Raw genomic sequence first — 24262 nt, 5'->3', positions numbered from 1 at the left:
TGAGAGTTTTTAATCATGAACTCATGTTCGGTTTTGTCAAATGCTTTTTCTGTGTCTACTGAGATGACCATGTAGTGTTTTGTTTTGGTTTTTTTTTTTTTTAACTTCCTAGGGCTAGCACTTATTTCTGTAAATAAAATTTTATTGGAACACAGCCATGCCCATTTATTTACATATTGTCTATGGCAGCTTTGCATCACAACAGCAAAGTTAAGTAGCTGCAACAGAAACTGTATGGTTCAAAAGCCTAAAATATTTACCATATATAGTCTTTTAAGAAAGAGCTCTGATGGTGCAATGGTTAAGTGCGTGGCTGCTAACCAAAAGTTTGGCAGTTTGAACCCATTCAGCAGCTCCACTGGAGAAAGACCTGGCAATCTGCTCCTGTAAAGACTGCAGCCTAGAAAGCCCTGTTAGACAGTTATCCTCTATCATAAGAGGTTGCTGTGAGTCAGAATTGACTTGACAACACCTAACAAAAACAGCCTTTTAAGAAAATGTTTACCAGCCCCTGGTATATTATACCAATTGATTTTTACATGTTAATCCAGCTTTGCACTCCTAGAACAAATACCAGTTGGTTATGGTATGGAGCCCTCATGGCAAAGTGGTTACAAGCTCAGGCTCCTAACCAAAAGGTTGGTAGTTTGAATCCACCAGCCACTCCCTGGAAACTATACGGGGCAGTTCTACTCTGTCCTATAGAGTAGGGTAGCTATGAGTCAGAATCAGCTCAACTGCAACGGGTTTGGTTTTTTTGGTTTGGTAATGGTATAAACAAAAAACCAAACCCACTGCCATCGAGTTGATACCAACTCATAGGGACCCTATAAGACAGAGCAGAACTGCCCCACAGGGCTTCCAAGAAGTGCCTGGCAGATTCAAACTGTCAACCTTTTGGTTAGCACCTGTAGCTCTTAACCATTGTGCTGCCAGGGCTCCTTAGTCATGGTATATAATCCATTTTTATGTTGCTGAATTTGGTTTGCAGTATTTTGTTACATATTTTTGTGTCTGTGTTTATAAGACATATTGGTCCAGAGTTTTCTTCGGATATCTTTGTCTGGCTTTGTTGTTAGGATACTATACTCATAGAATGAGTTAGGAAGTGTTCTCTCCTCCTCTACTTTGTGATAGAGTTTGTAAAGAAAGGACTGGTATTATTTCTTCTTTAAATGTTTGATATAATTCAACCATGAAGCCACCTGTTCCTAGGCTTTTCTTTGTAGGAATATTTTTCACTACTAATTCAATTTCTTTACTTATAGGTCTATTCAAATTTTCCGTTTCTTCTTGAGTCAGTTTTGATAATTTTTGTCTCTCTAAAAATTTGTTCAATTTGTCTTAAATTGTCTAATTTGCTGGAATAAAATTGTTTATATAACATGCTCTTATAATCCTTTTAATTTCTGTAGGGTTGGTAGTGATGCCCTCTCTTTCTTTCCTAATTTTGGTAATTTGTGTTCTTATTTTCTTGGTCAGTCTAGCTAGATATTTTCAGAGAACCAACTTTTGGTTTCAATGTTTTTCTCTATTGTTTTTCTGTTTTCTATTTCATTGTTTTCCATTCTAATCTTTGGTTTCAGTTTTCTCTTTTTCTGGTTTTCTAAGGTGGATACGTAGGTTATTGATTTGAGATCTTTCTTCTTTTCTAATATACAGGCATTTAAAGCTATAAAATTTCCTCTAAGCATTTTTGTGTTAGCTGATGCCAGAATTTTTTTACATATAGTTTTCTTTTAATTTACTTCTAAATATTTTTTTTAATTTGCCTTGTGATTTCTTCTTTGACCAATGGGTTATTTAGAAGTTTGTTGTTTAATTTCAAATATTTGAGGTTTTCCTAGATTTCTTTCTGTTATGGATCTCTAGTTTAATTGTGTTATGTATAGAATATACTTTATATGATTTCAATCTTTAAAAACAATTGACTTGTTTGTGGCCCAAATATTCCTAAAAACATTCCACTGCATTTGAAAAGAATGTGCACAGTGCATGGACTGTTCCACAAGTATCAGTTACGGAAGGTTGGTTGACAGTGTTTAAAGTCTTCTAGACACTTGCTGATTTTCCATTCTATCAATTATTGGGAGTGAGGTATGGAAATTCACAACTATTATTATTGAATTAGCTATTTCTCCTTTAATTTCTTTCAGTTTTTCCTTTGTGCATTTTGGAGCTCTCTTGTTAGATTTATTTTTAAATTATTGTTCTATTTTCCTGATGTATTGGCCCTTTTGTCATTATGAAATATTCCTCTGTCTTTAGTAATATTTTGTCAGATATTAATATAGCCACTTCAGCTCTCCTATAGGTGCAGTTTTCATGATCTATTTTTACAATCCTTTTACTTTCAACTTATTTGCACCTTTGAATCTAAGATATATTTCTTACTGATATCATAGAATTGGATTTTGTCTTTCTCCTGTCTGACAATCTTTTCAATAGGGTGGTTGGTCCATTCGCATTTTTTTCCAGTTTACATAAAGCTCTATTTCATTATCAGTGGGTAGCACACTTAACAGTTAAATACATTTAAATAATGTATAGATGACTGCACTACTGCAGCACTGGTAACTAGATAGATAACCAATCTGACTAGAAACCAGCTAACAAGTAACTGCCTAAATATTTAAAATACAGCTCTTGTTAAAATAATCCTTTGTCTTGATCACCCTCTTGGTGGGGGGGTCGGGGGGAACCTGCTGGTCCGTCACAGTGGAAATATATTAAGGCCAAATCTTCTGATATCCGTTCCCAGAGGCTTCTTCAACTGGATTAAGCTTCCTGTTCCAGAGAGACCCCAAGTGTGCAGCCTCCAGCATTAATGATCTTCCTGTCTGCCAGAGCAGACAGTGTAAACTTCACACCAGTCCATTCACATTTAATATAATTACTGATATGGTTGGATTCATGAATGACATCTGCTGTTTGTCTCATGTCTTTTTCTTTTTTTTAACCCTGTTGCTCCTTTACTATCTTTTTTTTGTGTTAAATATTTTTACCATTTTAATTCCTGTTAATTTTTTTACTACATATATTTTTTGTAGGTTCTTAGTGGTTGTTCTAGGGATTACCATATGCATCTTCACTTATCACAATCTACCTGACACAGTGGCTACAACAACAGGCTCAAATATAGCAATGATTGTGAGGATGGCGCAAGATCAGGCAGTGTTTCTTTCTGTGGTACACAGGGTCTCTATCAGTTGGGACTAACTTGACAGAACCTAACAACTTCTAACTTAATTCCAGTAAAACATAGAAACTTGCTCCAATATATCTCCTATACACTCCCCTTACGCTATTATTGCTCTATATACATTACACCTATATATATTATAAACTAAGGAGCTCTGGTGGCGCAATGGTTAAGCACTCGGCTGCTAACTGAAAGGTCAGCAGTTTGACCACACTAACCACTATGTAGGAAAAAAGGCCTGGCAATCTGGTCCAGTAAAGATTACAGCTAGGAAACCCTATGGGGCAGTTCTAGTCTGTCCTATAGGATTCCTATCAGTCGGAATTGACTTGACAGCACACAACATATCATAAAGTCAGTAATACTATGTTATACTTATTGCTTTATGTAATTCTATGTCTTTTTTAAAAAAAATAAGCAAAGAAAAAAAAAATAGAGTCTGCGATGGTTAATTTTATGTATCAACTTGGCTAGGTTACTGTGCCCAGTTGTTTAGTCAAATACTAGTCTAAATATCGCAATGAAGGTATTTTATAGATGTAATTAACACAGTTGTTAATCCTACCAACAGTATTAGAACTATTATCATGAGCATTTTGCACACATAGTGAACACGCATTCAGTGCTGAGGTTTTGCTTTAAGTCACAGAAGAAACACTCTCTTTCTATTCTGTACCTAATACCTATGGCCCACTGCACTGAGCCTCTTTCTAGCTATTGCTGTGTGCCATCAAGTTGATTCCGACTCAGTATCAACCCCCTAGGACAGAGGAGAACTAACTCACAGAGCTTCCTAGGCTGAAATCTTTACGGGAGCAGAACACCAGGTCCTTTCTCTCACAGAGCCACTGGTGGGTTCGAACTGTCTACCTTTTGGTTAGCAGCCTAGTGCTTAACCACTGTACCACCAAGGCTCTGCTTTCTAGCTAGCCTGTGGCTATTTTCCACCTTCTCCCCCTCCTTCCCAACCCCTTAGCCCCATGATTCTCAAGGTATGAATTTAAAGGATCCTCTCCTAATGAACTAATCCAACATTCATCCATCTAATGGGTGACTAATGTTCATTTCTTCCTATAAAAGCTACTTGCAAGTAACTTGTTAGGTGACTGTTAACAAAATTCAGCTTTTATAAACTAAAATTAATATGAGATGCTTTGGTATTCTAAGCCTAGCTGTCACAAAATGTGTGGCAAAGATTCTACTACACACATACACATAAAATCAGGTGGAAATCTTTCAGTTTCCCAATAGAAGTCCATTATCACTGTTGAGGGAATTAGTGATGTTTTCAATTGCTGTTATTCTTGCTTTTTAATCTTTAATTACGGCTCATTTACCACCACCATTTTCAATTTAGTTTGATACATGTTGTGTATGATGATAGGTATTTGTATCAACAGTATCTTTATTTTAAAAATTTCCAGTACTAGACTTCGACATGTACATTCCATGTTTCAAATATGAATCATACCTCAATTACTAAAGTACATATTATCATCTTTCCCCAAAGTTTATTTGGACAGTAACACCCCATTATCAATTATCAATTATTTCCAACGGGAAAGCAAGAACAGGAAAGTTAAGTAGGTAGTGGGGTCTTTTACCTACCCAAGTAAAAAAGTTGGATGTCAAAAAAGTTGAAGCCACTGCTATAACCAAGCAAACTATTCTAGGCTGCCAGGTCACACTGCTTCCAGTCTCATTGTCTCCCCCAAACTTATCCCTTCTCAACTTCAGGGAGCATTAGAAACTCTGCTCACTGCTTTCTTTTCATTCTCACAGGCCCATAAATTCCATTCATGAATTCCTGGATTCTCACATGCTCTTAACAGTCCTTCTTACCTCACTACTATCTTAATTCCCCGTCCAGGAAAATCTCTGCTCTTCCAACTTCCGCTTTTATAAGGAAAACCCATACCTTAGCCTATCGCATTCATATAAAAGTTCCTTTCTTCATGCCCAAGAAAGGAGCCCCAAACCCAGGCAACAGCATGGAGCCACCAATGCCTCTTCCTGTAGTCTCCCTGAAAGTAAATTTCAGCTCTCAGGCAGACGAGCACATTCCTTCTTTTCACCACTCCCCAAACTCAGATCCCTTTATGTTAAGAGACTACTTTATCACCTAACTCCTCCATCCCTACCCCTCCCCACTCAATATTCTGAACGTAGACACATTTTAGTAGCAAAATGACTGGATCTCCACTAAATAAGCCAAGAATTTATAGTTTAAGAGAACAAGGGAAGGGAGGCAGAAAAATGGATTCATATATATATGTATGAACATGTATGTGTATATATATAATTCTGGAAACCCTGGTGGCATAGTGGTTAAGTACTACGGCTGCTAACCAAATAACCAAAGGGTCGGCAGTTCGAATCCGCCAGGTGCTCCTTGGAAACCCTATGGGGCAGTTCTACCTTTTCCTATAGGGTCACTAGGAGTCGGAATCGACTTGACGGCACTGGGTTTTTTTTTTTTTTTTTTTTTTGGTATATATAAAAAAAATGGTAAAATATACATAACATTTGCCATTTCAAGCATTTTTATATGTATAATTCAGGGACATTAATTATATTCATCATGTTGTACTGCCATTACCACCATCCATTTCCAAAAGTTTTTCGTCGCCCCAAACAGTAAGTCAGTAAGTACCCCTTCAACAATAGCTCCCATTTCCTCCTCCCTTCAGCCCCTGGAAACCTCTAATCAACTTCTGTCTCTATGCATTTGTTTATTCAAGGTATTTCCTATAAGTGGGATCATATTTGTCCTTTTATGTCTGACTTCTTTCACTCAGCATAATGTTTTCAAGGTTCATCCATGTGTCAGAACTCCATTTTTCTTTATGACTAATACTCCATTGAATGTGTATACCACATTTTGTTTATCCATTCGTCTGCTGACTGACACTTGGGTTGTTTCTACCTTTTGGCTACTGATGATAACATTGCAGCACCATTTTACATTCCTACTAGCAATTTCTCCACATCCTCACCAGTGCTTCTTGTTTTCCATTTTTCTAATAATAGTCTTCCTAGTTTTTTTTTTTAGTGGGGGTGAACTGGTATCTCATTGTGGTTTTGATTTGCATTTCCCTAATGACTAATGACTTTGAGCATTTTTCATGCGTTTATCACCCATTTGTATATCTTCTTTGGTGAAATTCCTACTCGAGTTCTTTGCCCACTTTTTGATTGGGTTGTTTGTCTTTTTGTTGAACTGTAGGAGTTCTTTATATATTCTGGACATTAAACCCTAATCTGATATATGGTTCTCAAATATTTTCTCCCATTCTGTAGGTTGTCTCTTCACTTTATTAATAAAGTCCTTCGATACACAAAAGTCACGTATTTCTAATTAATCTTCCTATATGCTCTTAGAATAAGCTAAAGGTATAATTCCTTTCTCTCAGTTTCTGAAGCCTAGCTGTACTACTTTCAGAAAATCCCATTTTAGGATCCTGTTTAATTATGAGTTTGCAAACACTGTGTTCTATTTTTCAGATGATGCTCTCTTTGCTCTTCAGTTAGGGCCTGTTGCCACCTAGCGGACTAAATGAGAATAAACACCAATGCATTATCACAAGCTCTTATCATTGTGCTTTCTAGAAAGGACCACTAGATGGAGACTTCAAATTTGAAGGAGGAGGAGAGTTCCTAAAGTTAGCTAGAAAGGTGATTTATGACTACACCAAAAACTAATACACATTCACACAAATAGAATACGAGGGAATGTATCCATAACGATGAGCTAAATAAAAATAATTATCTTTTGGAGGCAGTATGGCACTGGGGTTAAGAACAAAGGTTTGGCTCTTGTGAACATAATCACAAAAATTCGTAACTAAATATTATCAAGTTGAATTCAATAATATCTAAAAATGATAATACATAATGACCAGGTGGGGTTTATCCCAGGATTGCAAAACTGGTTCAACCTTTGAAAATCAATGCAATTCCCATATTAATGTCGAAATAGATGCAGAAAAATATTTGAAAAACTCAACACCAATTCATGATAAAAACTCTTAGCAAACTAGGAATAGAAGAGAACTTCCTCAACCTGGTAAAGGATATCTAAAAAAAACCTACAGCTAACATGATACTTGACAATGAAATACTGAACTCTTTCCTCCTATGATCAAGAACAAGGCAAAAATGTCATTCTCATCACTTCTATGGATCAGTATTTTGGAAACCTTAGCTACTGCCATAAGGTTAGAAAAACAAATAAAAGTCATAAACGCCAAAAAGAGGTAAAACTGTTTTTATTCACACACGTGCACATAAAAAAAACCCTAAGGAATTTCTTTTTTAAAGTTACTAAAGCTAGTAAATGAATTTAACAATGTTATGGGATACAAACTCAATACACAAAAATCAACTGTGTTTCTATATACTACAAACAACTGGAAAATAAAATTTAAAAAGCAACACCATTTACCGTATCATTAAAAAAATAACATATTAGAGATAAGTTTTTAAAAAGATGTACAAGACCATTAAAATTTTAAAAAGATTACTGAGAAAAAATAAAGATCTAAATAAATGGAAATATACACAGAATTCATGGATCAGAAGACTCAATACTGTTATGATACTCCTCCAATTGACAGAGTCAATGCAATACAATCAAAATCTCAGGTTTTTTGTTTGTTTAAAAAAGTTTAACAAGCTGATTCTAAAAGTTATATGGAAAGGCAAAAGAAAAAAGGAGAGGGTAAAAAAAACAACACTTTAGATAGTCAAAATAACTGAAAACTAAGATCAGAGTCAGAGGACTAGCACTACCTGATTTCGAGATTTATTAGAAAGTTATATTCATAATAGTCAAAAACTCGAAAAAGCCCAGGTATCAACAGCTGAACTGATACAGTCAATGGAGTACTGCAATAGAAAGGAATGAGCTACTGACAGCTACAAAAACATACAAAGATATGTCTCAAACATTATGCTGAAAAAATCTAGACACACAAAAAAGCACATGCCTGATTCCATTTATGTATTTTAGAGCAGGTAAAATTAATTTATTGTGACAGAAGTCAGAAGTTATTACTTTTTGGAGTAGAGGAATGGGACTGACTAGGAAAAAGGATAAGGGAACTTTCTGAAGTAACAGAAATGTTCTCTATCTTGATGGAATAGGGATTTTAACAGTGTATGCACTTGTGAAAGCTGCTTGAACTTTACACTTAAGATCTGTGCATTTCATTGTACATAAATCGTACCTCAATTTAAAAAAGGGGGGTGTGGCACGGGCTTTGGTATGACATAGGCTTTGCTCTGCCACTTGCCTGCTGTGTGACCTTATCCAAGTGTTAAACTGTCAGTTTCACTTGTAAAACGAGGAGAACAAGAGTAGTTACCTCATAGAATTGCCGGGAGAATAAATGACAATGTTTTAAAGTCATTAGTATACAGTAACTGCTCATTAAATATTAACAAAAACAAGTTACAAACTCTGGTCATATACTTCAGGAAAGGAGAAATATGCAGGAATGGCTGTAGAGATAAACGCTGGGCAGTTCACATTTATTATCTCACTTAATTTTTAAACCTAGTAAAAAAATATTAATTACTGTTTTATAGATGAAGAAATGTGCTTCATAGGTTACCTATGGTCACTCAGCTAAGAAACACCAAAGCCAGGATGCAAACTCTCACTACTCATGTTCTTCCCACCGCACCATGCTGTCACTTTCAGCAATATAACCTCGCAATTGCTAGAAAGCACAATTCATACAGAAGCTACTGAAGGCTCCCTTCATTCTTGACAGTACTGGTTCAAGCCTCCTGACACTGAAAAGGAGACCAATTCTAATGGCCTCATTAGTGAATGGAGGCAGGGCTTCAAGTGGAAGCCTGAGAATGCTGCCCTGGGCTTCTACCCTGTTCTTGGGCTTCACGTTGGCTCCTGCTACTTAAGAGTACCGACTCCCCTTCCTTAAAACAATTTCAAGATAACAGAATTCGGAATGTAAAATGTGTGATCTACGCGGGAAGTTGGAGCCTGAGTGGCTCAATTTGGCAGAACAGCCCTGGAAATTTGGCAGCAGAAATGAGAAATCAGAGATTTTTTTTTAAATACATTTTTCTTTAATAATATAAATCCTTGCAAAAAATTAAAACAGAGATAGTCACTCTGTAATCCCATTCTCCCAAAGATATAGTTCAGTGTATCTTCTTCCAGACTTTCTTTATACCTATATAAACAGATGTATTTTAATATAAATAAAATTATTTCTATACGTTTATACACACACACATACATCATTTGGTACGTTGTTTTTTTCTTTCACTATATTGTATACATTTCTCTACATCATTAAAAATCCACCTTCTTCAGAATCGACTGGCACTGGGGTGGGGTTCCTTAATACTATAGTAATTCCATTGCATGGGCAACCATAACCCATTTAACCAAGCTCCCTATCACACTTTCATGTTGTTGCTTTTTTTTTTTTTTTTTTGCTATCATAAACTCTGAAAGGCATATCTTTGAATATACATCTTGCAGACCTGTCATTTCTTTAGTATAAATTCCTAGACGTGTGAATTGCTAAATCTAACCTGCTGCCATTGAGTTGAACGTCGAGTCGATTCTGACTCATAGCGACCCTACAGGACAAAGCAGAACTGGCCCATAGGGTTTCCAAGGCTATACAGTAATCTTTACAGAAGGAGACCGCCAGTTCTTTCTCCTGTGGAGCAACTGGTGGGTTCAAACCACCAATCTCTTGGTTAGCAGCTGAGTGCTTAGGCCTGCATATTTTCAGTTTTGACAGACACTGTTAGATTACATTTATAAGAGTTCCCATTTTCCCATATTCTCACCAGCACTGACAACTACCATTCTTTAATGTCAAAGTTATAAACTTGAATACATACCTACATAAGACTGTCAGGAAGCATACATGGATAAAGGAGGTCACAGGGTTCTGTGACAAACTGGAGAGCACATGCTCATCTAAAGAGGGCAGCCACCAGGACCACAGTCTCGTGGGACAACTAGGTCAACTGGTATAACTTAGGTTCATAAAGATAATGTTCTACATCCTACTTTGGTGAGTAGCATCTGGGGTCTTAAAAGCTTCCAACTGGCCATCTAAGATACAACTGTTGGTCTCTTCCTGTCTGGAGCAGAAGAGAGTGAAGGAAACCAAAGAATCAAGAAAGAAATCGTCCAGAGTGCTAATGGCCCACAAAACGACAGCCTCTGCTACCCCGAGACCAGAAGAACTAGATGATGCCCAGCTGCTGCTACTAGATTGTTCTGATCAGGGACACAATATTAGGTCCCTTATAGAATGGGAGAAAAACGTAGAAACAAAACTCAAATTCCTAAAAAAGGCCACAGACTTACTGGACTGATAGAGACTAGAGGAATCCCCAACACTATTGACCTAAGATACACTTTTAACTTGGAACTGAGGCCACTCCCAGAAGTCACCATTCAGCCAAATAATGGATTGGCCTATAAAATAAAGGATAATACCCATGAGGAACGTGCTCTTTTAAACAGTCACTATAGGAGACCAAACAGTCAACATCTACACAAAACCAAAGATGAGAAGGCAAGAAGGGGCGGGGAAACTGTACGGATGGAATCAGGGCAGATGTGGTGGAAATGGTGAGAATGTTGACATTGGGGATTGCAGCCAATGTCTCAGAACAATTAGTATATGAATTGTTGAAGGAGGATTTAATCTGCTGTGTAAACTTCCATCTAAAACACAATAAAATATCCAAAAATAAGTGTTGTCAGATTTTTCAACTTATCAACAAAGTTGAAATTCCAAATTTTTATGAAACTCTTATAGGTTTTTGATGTTGACAATATATGTTAGACATTCTATAAGTCAAAATACATCTATAAGCCAAACTACTTTTAGCACATAGGAGTTTGTACTAATAGGTGAAAAGATATGTGATGGTTAAGATTATGTGGCAACTTGGCTGGACCATGATTCTCAGTGTTTATATGTGATCATTTCCATGATGGAATCTACTCTGAGTAGCCAGTTAGTTTAAAGGGCGTTTCCTTGGAGGTGTGGCCTGCATCTGAATATAAGCAGACATTCTGGCTTTCTCTTCACGCTGGATCTTGCGGCTGCCTCCCATTTGTCTGATCTCCAGTTCTTGGGACTTGAGCTATCAGCTCACCTGCTGATTTGGGCTCACCAGCCCCTGCAGCTACATGAATCAGGAGAAGCCTTGCGGTCTTTTCTAGCAATCTTGGGATTCGTTGATATTCACAGCCTATGAGCAAGAGCCCTGCTTCTGACCTACCAGTCTTGGGTTTGCCAGCCCCTGCAGCTACATGAATCAGGAGAAGCCTCTATCCTACTCCACGGACTTGGGACGTTCCAGCTCTACAGTCTCATGAGCCATTTCTTTGATATAAATCTCTCTCTATATATATATTTATATGCTTTACTGGTTTTGCTTCTCTAGGGAACCCAGCCTAAGACAAGATATAATACCGTATTTTCACTTTGAATTTTATTATTCATGCAGTTCATCTTTTCCTATGCTTACAAAGCACAGCATGCATTCATCATTCGATTTTGGTTGACAGTGACTGTCAGCTCCCTTTACAAAGAAGAGGCTTTTTTTTTTTTTTCCAAATTCATATGCACAACCAATACTGGAGCAAAAAAAAGATATATAACTTCAGATAGAGGGGCTAAAGAGCGGTATCCTAGATGGCCGAAGCATGCCTAGAAAAGGTATATGAGGACTGATTTGGGGAATGAGTTGCAGTACTCTCTTAGAGCTCCATAAAGTTTTTAGAGAAAACTCTAATTTGTAAACTATGCATAACTTTGAAGAAGGTGTTTTTAATGTAGGATTTTCTTCCACTACTTGATAAATCTGCCTTACACAGCAAATTTTCTCTTTGGTGAGATATCGAAAAAGGAAGAGAAGTATTCCCACATAGCCCCTTGTTATCATACACTGAATTTAAACAATCATTTCTGGCTTTATATATATATACACACACACACACAAACCAAAAAAAACCAAACCCACTGCCATCGAGTCAATTCCGACTCATAGCGACCCTACAGGACAGAGTGGAACTGCCTCACAGAGTTTCCAAGAAGCACCTGGTTGATTCGAACTGCCGATCTTTTGGTTAGCAGGCGTGTAGCTCTTAACCAGTACACCACCAGGGTTTCCATATATACAAAATAATAATTTTTCTCTGCTCCTCAAAATGTTACTGCAATAATACTCCCATAGAAAGAATAACTGCAGCAATGTATCTGGCCTCAAAATTTCTTCTCATTCTATCTCGTTGTTATTGTTAGGTGCTGCTGAGTTGGTTCCAACTCATAGCAATCCTCTATACAACAGAACAAAACACCGCCACGTCCTGCACCATCCTCACAATCATTGTTATGTTTGAGCCTATCGTTGTAGACACTGTGTCAATCCCATCTCATTAAGAATCTTCCTCATTTACTGACCCCTCTACTTTACCAAGCATGATATCTTCTCCAGGGACAGTTCCCTCCTGATAACGTGTCCAAAGCAGATTAGGCTAAGTCTCACCATCCTTGCTTCTAAGGAGCACTGTACTTCTTCCAAGCCAGATTTGTTTGTTCTTCTGGCAGTCCATGCTATATTCAATATTCTTCGCCAACACCATAATTCAAAGGCGTCAATTCTTCTTCCGTCTTCCTTATTCATCATCCACCTTTCACATGCATATGAGGTAACTGAAAATATCATGGCTTGGGTCAGGCTTACCTTAGTCCCCATAATGACATCTTTGCTTTTTAACACTTCAAAGAGGTCTTTTGCAGCATATCTACCCATTGGAATATGTTGTTTGATTCCTTCCTAGTCACCCATTACAAATCTCCAGGCCTAGAGATGTTCAAGCATTCCCTGAACTCAAGAGAGATAGTGGCAGGGAGCTATGACTCTCCCAGGACCCAACAACTGCCTTTGAATGCAACTATCTTTACAGTAATTGTAAACAAGTGTTAAACTCTTGGCTCCACAGGCAGTACCTACCATGTCAGTATAAACTCTGAAATAGGGGCAGAGGTCAAGGGGATGAGGGCTCAAACTAAACTCTGGTTCTTGTTCCACCCCTACCCTGTTCAAAAGAATCCTTATCAAAAGGGAACTCCCCAGCAAAAGGCCACTTGCACAAGAGACTTGATCTTGCAGATTTGGCTGAAGCTTTGGAAGCAGGCTCTTGGAAATGTTAAGAATGCAAAATACCTAAATCACTAGCAGAAAGTTATGGAGGAAAGGAGACAAAAAGGGAAAAAAAGTGGGGCAATCGTAAGTTTATCTTCATTTGCTTCAGGAAAGAACCTGTCTGACAAATAGTGGAATAATTTGAGCCTGAGTCATAGAAAAAATCTCTTTGGAAATTTATTACATGGTGAATTATTCCATTTCATACCCCAAATCATCCTAATTTATGCAAAAGAAGAGTTCTAATGACACTCATAAAATAGATTTTATTCTTTTATATACAAAGAGTCCCATTCTTTATGTTGTAAATCATCTTTGAGACTTGTCATTGGTCAAGAGGGCTAGAGACAGGACAGAAGATTAGTTAAAAAAGGCTCTGAAGTCTCAGACACTTCTCCATTACATACTCTGTGATGAGTTATTTAACCTCTCCAGGCCTCAGAGTTCTCATCTATAAAATGGGGATAGGAATTGTCTTCATTAAGGTTTTATGAGTGCTTAATAAGAAAATGCATAATGCACTTAGTGCATAAGATATATTAGCTATCTTTATTATTTTGTGGCAAAAGTCACATACCATGAAGTTTCGTGTCTGCCTTCCTGACTAAACCAGAGTCCCTTGAGGGCAGACACTGTGTCTTAGCTTGACACACACAGCAAAAGGGAGGAAGGGGGGAAGAAAGAAAAGAACAATAACTGTGTTAAATAAACTAGGTATTACAAAGCAAAAAAAAAAAAAAAGAATTTTACGTAACTCTTTCCACCCTACTGAATACATACCTAGGGCCTGGCACATAATGCCCAAAATGGTAATTTCTTTTTCTTCCTTGATCACTAATAGCCTCAAATTCATCCTCTGAAGATCACACTTGGACTTACATAAACTGAGCTCTGAGGCCAAAAATTACAACATATAATTTGACAACTAGGAATGAACCCATTCAGACATGGGACAGAATACTGGGATTTTAGATAGGACCTACATAGGTATTTTAGCTGGGATGTACATTTCTCTTTTGTAGTTTGAAGAATCACAAAAAGTCTCCTTGGGATCACAAGATACTTGACAGCTGAACATAAAGCTAGAGCAAGCTAGTGATATCAGGAAGACTTAGTCTGAAACTGTTTTATATCTTTACTATTTATCCCACCATCACCTATGTATCCCTACTTTGTAGGCATCTACCAGCACTGTTAGATAGCAAGAGAGCCCTAGGATTAACTTTCAAGTCTCTTTTAAAATGCTCATTTATCTAGGTCCTTGAACAGCAGAATATATTTTATTTTTTAAAGTCTGAGTCAGCAAGAACTCCAAATACGCCATGTTTTTAAAATGGTAATGGTCAAGTTTTAAGCTGTACAATTTTTTTCCTCAGCACGCTTTCTCTAAGACCTCGTTATTGACTAAAGTGAAAGCACATACTCTTGAGTATTTGTTTTAAATAAGCAGAGGTTAACTTCTTTAGTCTCCTTAGAGGTTAAATAAATGGGCTGGCAGATGGTCATTTGGAAGGTTACCTGCTGCTGGGTGGGGGCAGGAAACTAAAACAATCTAACAGTCAACCAGACAGTAAAGAACAGTCTTGGCCAAAGTAGTCACCAGTATATGAATTCTGCTCCTCTAACTAAACTGTTTACTTGAAGCAGTAACTTATACCTGCTAACATCTGGAACGATTTCTCTTTGTGTCATTAAGAAACACGGGCTAGTTCAATTGAATAAAGTGCAGTTACAACTGCCCATTAACGCAGAAACACTATGAATTTCAACATTATACTACAGTCTAGAAGAGCATACACTTAATAGCGTTTACCATTTGCTAACTGTTCTAAACACGTTACACATATTAGTTCATTTAATCCTCACAACAGCCTAATAAAGTAGGAATAAATTTTTACCATCCCCATTTTACAGATTAGAAGATTGAGGCATTTAAAGAGTGATTAAATAATCAAGATCTCAGAGCTGGTAAACATTGAAGACAAGATGAACCCAAGCAATCATAAGCCAAAATCCACACTCTTAATTCAGAAGAATTCTGACTTACATGAAAAGCTAACGCACTCATCTGAAATGCAGACAAAAAATTTGTACATAAAAGTATTCACTGTAGCACTATTTATGATGAAGAAAAAACTGGAAACAATCTAAATGCCCAACAATAAATAAATCATGGTAAAGCTATCCAATTATAATGAAATAGTATCCTTTCATTAAAAATGTTTATGAAAAATGTTTCATGACTATGCTGGGACAATGATCCCAATGTAATGCTGAGCAGGGAAAATCGGACACAAGATTGCATATATATTATGATTCCTAATTATGTTTAAAAAAAATAAGCTCAGACACAAACTGAATGGATATACTCTCATTCTCAAATAAAACACAATGGTTATTTCTAGGCTGTGGGATTATGGGTATTCGTATTTTTCTTTCAGTATATTTTCCACATTTTTCACAATGAGCATGCATTATTCTACTATCAATTTAAAGAAAGGCATTTTTTTTACTCAACCGGCACCAAGATTCTCAACCAACTGATAAAAACTGCTAAAAAGTTTTTAATCTGTTTAACTTTGAAAAGTTACTTACCTTGCGTTAATAAATAATATACTTTGCACATCAGACACCATAGTGAACACATACTGAAAAGAATATTCATCTCCAATTTTAGAAACTGAATTAAAACATGAGTATTTTCAATTTTGGTCAACATTTACTCTCCATTTAATTTTTCGTAAAATTATTTTACAATAAGAGACATGAATTTAACTATAAAAAAAAAAAAACTATAGATAGGCCAAAATTCAGAAATGACTTTGCTGAAATAGATAAAAAAAGGAACAAAAATTTGACTGAGGAGGAAGAACAGCTGTTGCTAATCCAACTCTTTACCCTTTGACCCTCTATCTGGCCAATAACTGAACAGTATCAATTGTTTTCCTGTATTATGTGCTGTTTACAATCCCTGTGAGGCATGAAAGGAATTCATAATTTAGCCTAGAAAGCTGACAGCCTTTATTGGGGAGCCCCTTGTCTATGGGACAGAAATCAGAGCAAGTAGCTGTCCTGAAGTCATAGGTCCATTTACTGTTCCTGTTTTATAGCCTAATTGGTCCTCAAACATAAATCAATTATTTCTCCTGTTTTAAGCAACAATGACTTCTATTCTCTAACTCCCCTTGTATCAAGTTGGTTCTTGTTCCCTTGAGTTTTACAACTACACAGTAAACATGATGGCTGAGGAAAAAACTTGGGGAGTAGGGGAGACTCGGGTTATTTGGAGACAGAAGCACAGAAAGGTTATGCTGTTTTGAACTTCTCTTGACCTTTGACTGCTCTTGTCCTTAGCTATGCTAATAAGATGGGTACAGGGAGGCTTCTTGTAGAAATGAACTTAGCCTGAACCTGTGCCATAACATTGGACTCCAGGAAGCCCAGGAATTATAGGAAGGCAGCCAGAGTGTCAACAGTTGTCCATATTCTAAGCATGGCTGCCCATCTGCTCTATCACAGAAAACTGTAAAAGGCCATTTGATTTGAACAGGTCAGTCTCTCCCCAACTAGTTCCAACACATCCCACTTGTTGTCCCAAACCTGCTGTCCACAATCATTGCTGAGCACAGTGGGAAATTAGCAACAATAGTATTTCCTATTCCAAAATAAACAACTGTGAGCAGGCTTTCCCTAACAAGAATGGGGGAGTGGTGAGGGGGGAGTTGTGGCAGAAAGACATTAGGGCCTTCAAATTCCGGATATGCAACAAAGAGAAATTCCTTACTATTCTCAATCTAATGTACAAAAGTTATGAGGTATTAACATAGGAGGCAGTCCTTCCCAGTCTGAAGCCACAGACTTTGCAGTAGCAACACCTATAACTAAACACAACACATACAAGCCATCTCACTCTTGAGGCCTCCTATCACTTGGTAGGGCTAAGCATGCTCATTTGAACTCCAAGACTGGTGCTGACTGAGATGATAAAATTTCATACATGCCCATTTAATATTATAAGAATCAGATTCTCTGTATTTCTTCAGACAAAGAATAAAAACACTATTAACTTCACAAAGAAAATACAGAAGTTACTGAGAATACTCCCCACATAAACTACGTATGATTTTTTAAAAGTGATTTTCTAAAAGTTACTCCCATTCTATACTGATATATAAAATCATGATTCAATGTGTGTTAATTCTCATGGAATGGAGAGGTCTATAAATCACTGCATCTAGCTAGGGAGTCTATGCAGAAATGTTAAATGAGCTAGGATTATTTGACCCAGGAAGAAGAATAATTCAATAAGAATCTTTATGAGAATATCAAAGGCCTTTCTCAGAAGTTGGGCATGAACTATTTTCAAAGGCTAATAAGTTCAGAAAAGGAGAATAAATTTGAGTACTAAGTGCCAAATTAGTGGTAGTAAAAATGTCTTTTCAAATAATTCTAGACAAGGAAATATTTTCCACCAGACTACTAATCCGCGAAGGCAGGAGCTACCCCTGGTGCCCAGAACTGGGCCAGGAGCAGATAAAAATATATTCAGTGTTTAACAAACAGTTTTCAACTATCTGGCATGTTTTATGTGTAGTTCTGTCAGAAAACTACAGGGGATATCTTGATGTCCTTCCTAGTGCTCAAAAATGCTTCTAAGAAAGAACTCAAGAAAATAACTCACTTTACCTTTTCCTCCTCCTAAGTAAAGTTTTTTTAAAAGAGAAGGACAGAGAAAAAATTGTGTATTTACTCATATGTACTGGGACAACGGACTAGGTGGCAGGCAAAGCTGGGGCTATACCACCTAACACAACACTGCTTTTGAACTTTACAACTTTTAAAAAGACTGATCCATTGCCCTGGTGTTTGATAAGTATTGTGAGACTTATTTTGTCTCTCAACTAATAAGTATTAGTTGAACAAACATGGATGTTTACGCTATATAAGGTCTGTGGGGAAAATATAAGATCTGTGAGAAGGTCCATGCCCTCAGAAAGCTGAAATCAGCCAGGATGGTAGGAAGGTAAGCTTTAACACTTGCCTCAGCACCAGGCTGGTGGCAAATAAATAGCCAGCCCCACGACCTTAAAATGTATTAGAATCAGAGAAACAGCTCTAGACCATTTCATGGATTCCCAGTTGAGCTATCACTTGACCTTCTGGCATTCCCATATACTGAGCATTCCCATATACATGTTCTATTTCTAACAATTATAACCATGTCCCAGAAAGGTACATGCCAAATTTTGGTAGCATCAGGAACTTAAATGATTATCTATGGTCAAGACTTACATAGTCCCGAAAAGCATCATTTAATTAGATCTTGAAATGGTGACCCTCATACCATGATCTTAAGAATGTAAATGAAAGTGCTTTAGAAATTAAACTGTGGTACAAAGATGACCAATTATAAGTTTCTCAACCAAGCACAATGCTTCTTTGCAAAGAAATTATGTCTAAAACTAGTTAACGTTTCAGGAAAATGGTTGAGAAAATATAGCTGTATGTGTGCATGAATGAAAATAGAAGTTTTTTGTTGTTACTGATTTTGGAGGAGGATGAAAACAGAGCAAGGAGATGGATATTAAACAGAAATTTTCAGCAAACTGACTTTCTATTAAATGGACAGATTCTGGCCATTGAACAGTATTAGGAGGAGAAAAGGAAAGTATAGCTACAAAAATGAAACACTCTTCCCATAATTATAAATTGAAGTGAAATAAAATCTGAGAGTCAAAAGAATAAGGCTTGTCAATAACATGTCATGCATTTAAAAGTTTACACACCCTTTTCTTACCAATGAACATCAGGGAATATTCAGAACTTACTAGTGCCTGGGTCAAGCTCTGCCAATTCATCCTGACAAAATCCTAAAAAGAAAACAATAGGGAGAAAAGATTAAGGTTTGTGAATTACTCCAAGCTGACTCCAAATACAAAAAAAGAAGTATAATTTAGCAGGAAAAAAATCCATTCTCAGAAATCAAATTCAGGTTTGAATCCTAGCTCAACATTTAACTACTATGTATGCTTCTCTGAGCCTCCATTTTACCATCATAATATAAAAATGAAGATACCACAGAATTGAAATCAACATTAAATTAGATGCCTATATAAAACATTTAACATAGTTCTTGGCACACAACAGACGCTCTATAAGCAATAGTACAAATTAAATAAAATTAATAGAATACTAATGTTAGTTAAAATTTCACAGAAAAATTACAGTTCATGTGTTGCTGTTGTTGTGCGCTGTCAATTCTGATTCATACCCATTGCCGTCAAATGGATTCCAACTCACAGCAACCCTACAGGACAGGGTAGAACTGGCCTATAGGGTTTCCAAGGCTGTAAATCTTTACAGAAGCAGACTGCCACATCTTTCTCCCGCTGGAGCGGTCGGTGGGTTCAAACTTCCAACCTTCCGGTTAGCAGCTGAGTGCTTAACCACTGTACCATAAGAGCTCCTACAATTCATTTAATACCTATCATGTTCTACACTTCATGTTATTATTTTCCAAAAGAAAGTAAATATATGAAATATTAACTTACAACAATTACCTCGAACAGTGTAATTTTATTTAGTTTCACAGATGCTGAAGAGTTCTAACCATACACACAAATAGAGGAAATTCTTCCATTAATTAAGTATGCTATTCAGGTTGGAGTAAATACTGTCAAAGCACATTTCATACCCAAAAATGTCTGAGCTATATCTGTCTCATTAGTGTGTAACTACCACACTTGAGAGAAAAATCAAGCACAGAGAATGACAAACACATAGTCGGTGTTCTATACATAATTGATAAAAGTTTTTTTTTTCCTCCCCTCTGGAACAACTGTCTCCTTTCTCCTATTTGCTTTCTACTCATCCTCAGTTTAAATATTTCCTCTGAAAAGTTTTCCGCTGCCTCCCTTACTCCTTTACCCCCTGATAAAACTATCTCCAACCAACACCTTGTACTTCTCCTTTATAGCACTCATCAACAAGGAATTACTTGTTCAATTATGTGTCTACTATTAGACTGCTCTATGGAGCAGGGACCTGGCCTGTCTAATTCACAACTGTATCCTTGTACCTCTCACAAGCCTAGCATTCAATAAACATCAACTATAGTATCTAAATGGGAAAATAAAAAATATTGGAGCCACCAATGTTCACTGCAGCACTAGTCACAGTAGCCAAAAGGTGGAAACAACTTAAATGCCCATCAACAGATGAATGGATAAACAAAATGTGGTACATACAGACAACGGAATACTACTCAGCAGAAGTCATGAAGTTTTGATACATGCTACAATTCGGATGGAGCTGGAAGACATTATACTGAGGGGAGTAAGTCAATCACAAAAGGACAAATATTGTACAACCTCACATATATAAAAACACAAGAAAAGGCAAATGTATAAAGAACAAAGTTTATTAGTAGTTACCAGGGGTGGGAAAGAGGGGGAAAGGAGGGATTAACTGCGATGGAAACAGTGCATTGATTAAGCGTAGGGTTGCACAGCCAATTATTGTAACTGCTGTTAATAAGTTGTACACCTGTAAAAAGCTGAATTAGCAAAAGCTGTGTGATAGATATATTTACATACATGACAAACAAACAAAAAAAAGAATAGCTGCTGAGGCTGTTTATGTACAACCAAAAACCTCATGGGATTTGATTTTCTGGTTTGGAGGTTTAGGGTCATGGTTTCATGGGACATCAAAGTTAATTAGTCTAATAACATGTTTAGTGCTTCTCTTCTATCTCCTTGTTTGTTGCATAGAAACTGGGGTCTTAAAAGGTTGCAAGTGGTCACCCAAGGCACAACAATTAGTCTCTATTCACCTGAAGCAACAGAGGAAGAAGGAGAGTCAGGAATATGATGAGGAAATGGAATGAACAACTGACTTCTTTGCCATGAGACTAGGACTGGATGGTGCCTGGCTAGCATTACTGAACATTTTGATCAAAGATTCTATAGAAGAATCCTGATTTAAAAGGGGGAAAATGCAGAACAGAATTTCAAGTTCCTATGGACTCCAGACTTCATGGAGCCATGAAGGTTGGATGAACCCCTGAATATACTGCCCTGAGATAATCTTTAAACTTTAAATCAAAAATATCCCCTGAAGGTGGGGGTTTGAGGACCACGGTTTCAGGGGGCATCTAAGTCAGCTGGCATAATAAAATCAATTAAGAAAACATTCTATATCCCACTTTAGAGAATGGCGTCTGGGGTCTTAAACACTAGAAAGTGGCCATCTAAGATGCATCAACTGGTCTCAACCCACCTGGAGCAAGGAAGAATGAAGAACACCAAAGACACAAGGTAATAATAAGCCTAAGAGAAAGAAAGGACCACTTAAACCAGAGGCTACATCAGCCTGAGACCAGAAGAACTAGATGGCGCCCGGCCACAACTGATGACTGCCCTGACAGGGCACTCAACAGAGAAACCCTGAGGCAGCAGGAGAGCAGTGGGATGCAGACCCCAAATTCTCCTAAAAAGACCAGACTTAGTGGTCAGAATGGGACTGAAGGGACCCCGGAGTCCATGGTCCCCTGAGCTTCTGTTAGCCCAGGACAGGAACCATACCCAAAGCCAACTCTTCAGACAGGGATCGGATGGAAATAGGGGATGGAAAGTGATACTGGTGAAGAACGAGCTTCTTGGATCAAGTGGACACGAAATAATGTTGGCATCTCCTGTCTGGAGGGGGGATGAGAGGGCAGAGGGGGCCAGAAGATACCCAAATGGACACAAGGAGAGTGGAGGGAAGAACTGTGCTGTCTCACTGGAGGAAGTGCAATTAGGAGTGTATGGCAAGGTGTATGTAAATTTTTGTATGAGAGACTGACCTGATCTGTAAACTTTCACTTAAAGCACAATAAGAATTAAAAAAAAAAAAAAAAAAATCCCCTTAAGTCTTCTTAAAACCAAACGGTAGTTTAGCTTAAATTAGCAAAAAATGTCTGCCTTGAGCATTACGCTCTTTTAAGAACTATCTATATGGGATCAAACTGACAATAGCAACTTGAAAGATTAGACTGGAACCTTAAGGGGTTGGTGAGTTTATGTTAATGGGGGAGAAACAACTCAGAAAATGAGAGCCAGAATGGTTACACAACTCAAAGAATGTAAGCAATGTCACTAAATGGTACATGTAGAAACTGTTAAATTGGTGTTTTGCTGTGCACATTCTCAACAAAAACAAAATTAAAAATATATATATATCAGTAGTTGCCAGGGGTTCAAGAAGAGGGGAAGGACGAATAGGTGGAGCACAGGACATTTTCAAAACCAAAAAAACCAAACCCATCGCCGTTGAGTCAATTCTGACCCACAGCAACCCTATAGGACAGAGTAGAACTGTGCCACAGAGTTTCCAAGAAGCACCTGGCAGGTCTGAACTGCCGACCCTTTGGTTAGCAGCCTAGCAGCCGTAGCACTTAACCACTACGCCACCAGGGTTTCCCAGGACATTTTTAGGGCAGTGAAAATTATTCTACATGACACTATAATGGTAGATACATGATATTAAGCATCTGTCAAAACCCACAGGGCTGTACAACACAGACTGAACCCTAACTGGCACAAATGATTTGCGTTCAATCACTAACTTAAAGGCTGGCAGTTTAAACTCACCCAGTGGTACCATGAAAGAAAGGTCTGACAATTTGCTTCTGCAAAGATTACAGCAAAGAAAAACCCAAGGAGAAGTTCTATTCTGTAACAAATACGGTTGCCATGAGTCGGAATCTACTCAATGACAACACGTTTGGGTTTTTTGTTATTGTTGTTTTAGTTAAGAATAATGCATCAATATTGGTTCATCAATTATAATAAATGTACCACAAGAATGCAAAAGAAATTGTGTGCAGGGAAGAGAGGGAGTATACGAGAATTCTCTGTATTTTCTGCACAATTTTTCTGTAAACCTAAAACTGCTTTGAAAAAGTCTATTTTATATATGTATATATACACATATTGGAGCAAACCTAGGACCAGGGGGCATAGGAGCATTTTCTTTCATCAGAGTTGGGCACCCAGAAGTCAGATTAGCAACTGGCAGTCGTGTAAGAGAGGAAGGATTCAAGTCACAGGTACGCTATTTAAACATCACAAATTTTTTAAATTTTTTTTGTGCTTTAAGTGAAAGTTTACAAATCAAGTCAGTCTCTCATATAAAAATGTATATACACCTTGCTGTATACTTCCAGTTGCTCTGCCCCTATTGATACGGCACACTCCTCTCCACCCTCTATTTTCATGTCCATTCAGCTAGCTTCTGACCCCCTCTGCCCTCTCATCTCCCCTCCAGACAGGAGCTGCCCACATAGTTCCATGTGTCTACTTGATCCAGGAAGCTCACTCTTCACTAGTATTCTTTTCTATCCCATAGTCCAGTCCAAAGCGGCTATTCTTAAGGTTTTCACTGGCTAATGCTTTTCAGAAGTAGACTGCCGGGTCCTTCTTCCTAGTCTGTCTTAGTCTGGAAACTCAGCTGAAACCTGTTCTCCATGGGTGACCCTGCTGGTATCTGGATACCGGTGGCATAGCTTCTAGCATCACAGCAACACACAAGCCCCCGCAGTACGACAAACTGACAAACACGTGGGGAACTTTGGACAGAAGGATGTTTACCTGTGCTTTACTGGCTACGCAAAAGCATTCGACTGGGTGGATCATAACAAATTATGGATAACAATGCAAAAAACGGGAATTCCAGAACACTTAATTGTGCTCGTGAGGAACCTCTACACAGATCAACTGGACCAATGAACAACATCGTGATAAATGGAGAAAAGACTGAAGCTGTCAAGGATTTCATTTAACTTGGATCCACAATCAA

General features: G+C 37.6%; 1 protein-coding gene across 1 annotated transcript in view; it reads right to left on the bottom strand.

The window, feature by feature from the left end:
* NR6A1 (nuclear receptor subfamily 6 group A member 1) overlaps positions 1-24262 on the bottom strand; it is a 273173-nt gene that overhangs the window by 213246 nt on the left and 35665 nt on the right. The window contains exon 2 of the mRNA XM_064291448.1: positions 19249-19290. Coding sequence (XP_064147518.1) covers positions 19249-19290 — 42 coding nt within the window. The remainder of the gene's footprint in view (positions 1-19248; positions 19291-24262) is intronic.

The sequence above is a fragment of the Loxodonta africana genome, chromosome 9 (genome assembly GCF_030014295.1).
Source record: "Loxodonta africana isolate mLoxAfr1 chromosome 9, mLoxAfr1.hap2, whole genome shotgun sequence".
NCBI classification, from domain to species: Eukaryota; Metazoa; Chordata; class Mammalia; order Proboscidea; family Elephantidae; genus Loxodonta; species Loxodonta africana.
This window is presented reverse-complemented; position numbering and strand designations above follow the sequence as displayed.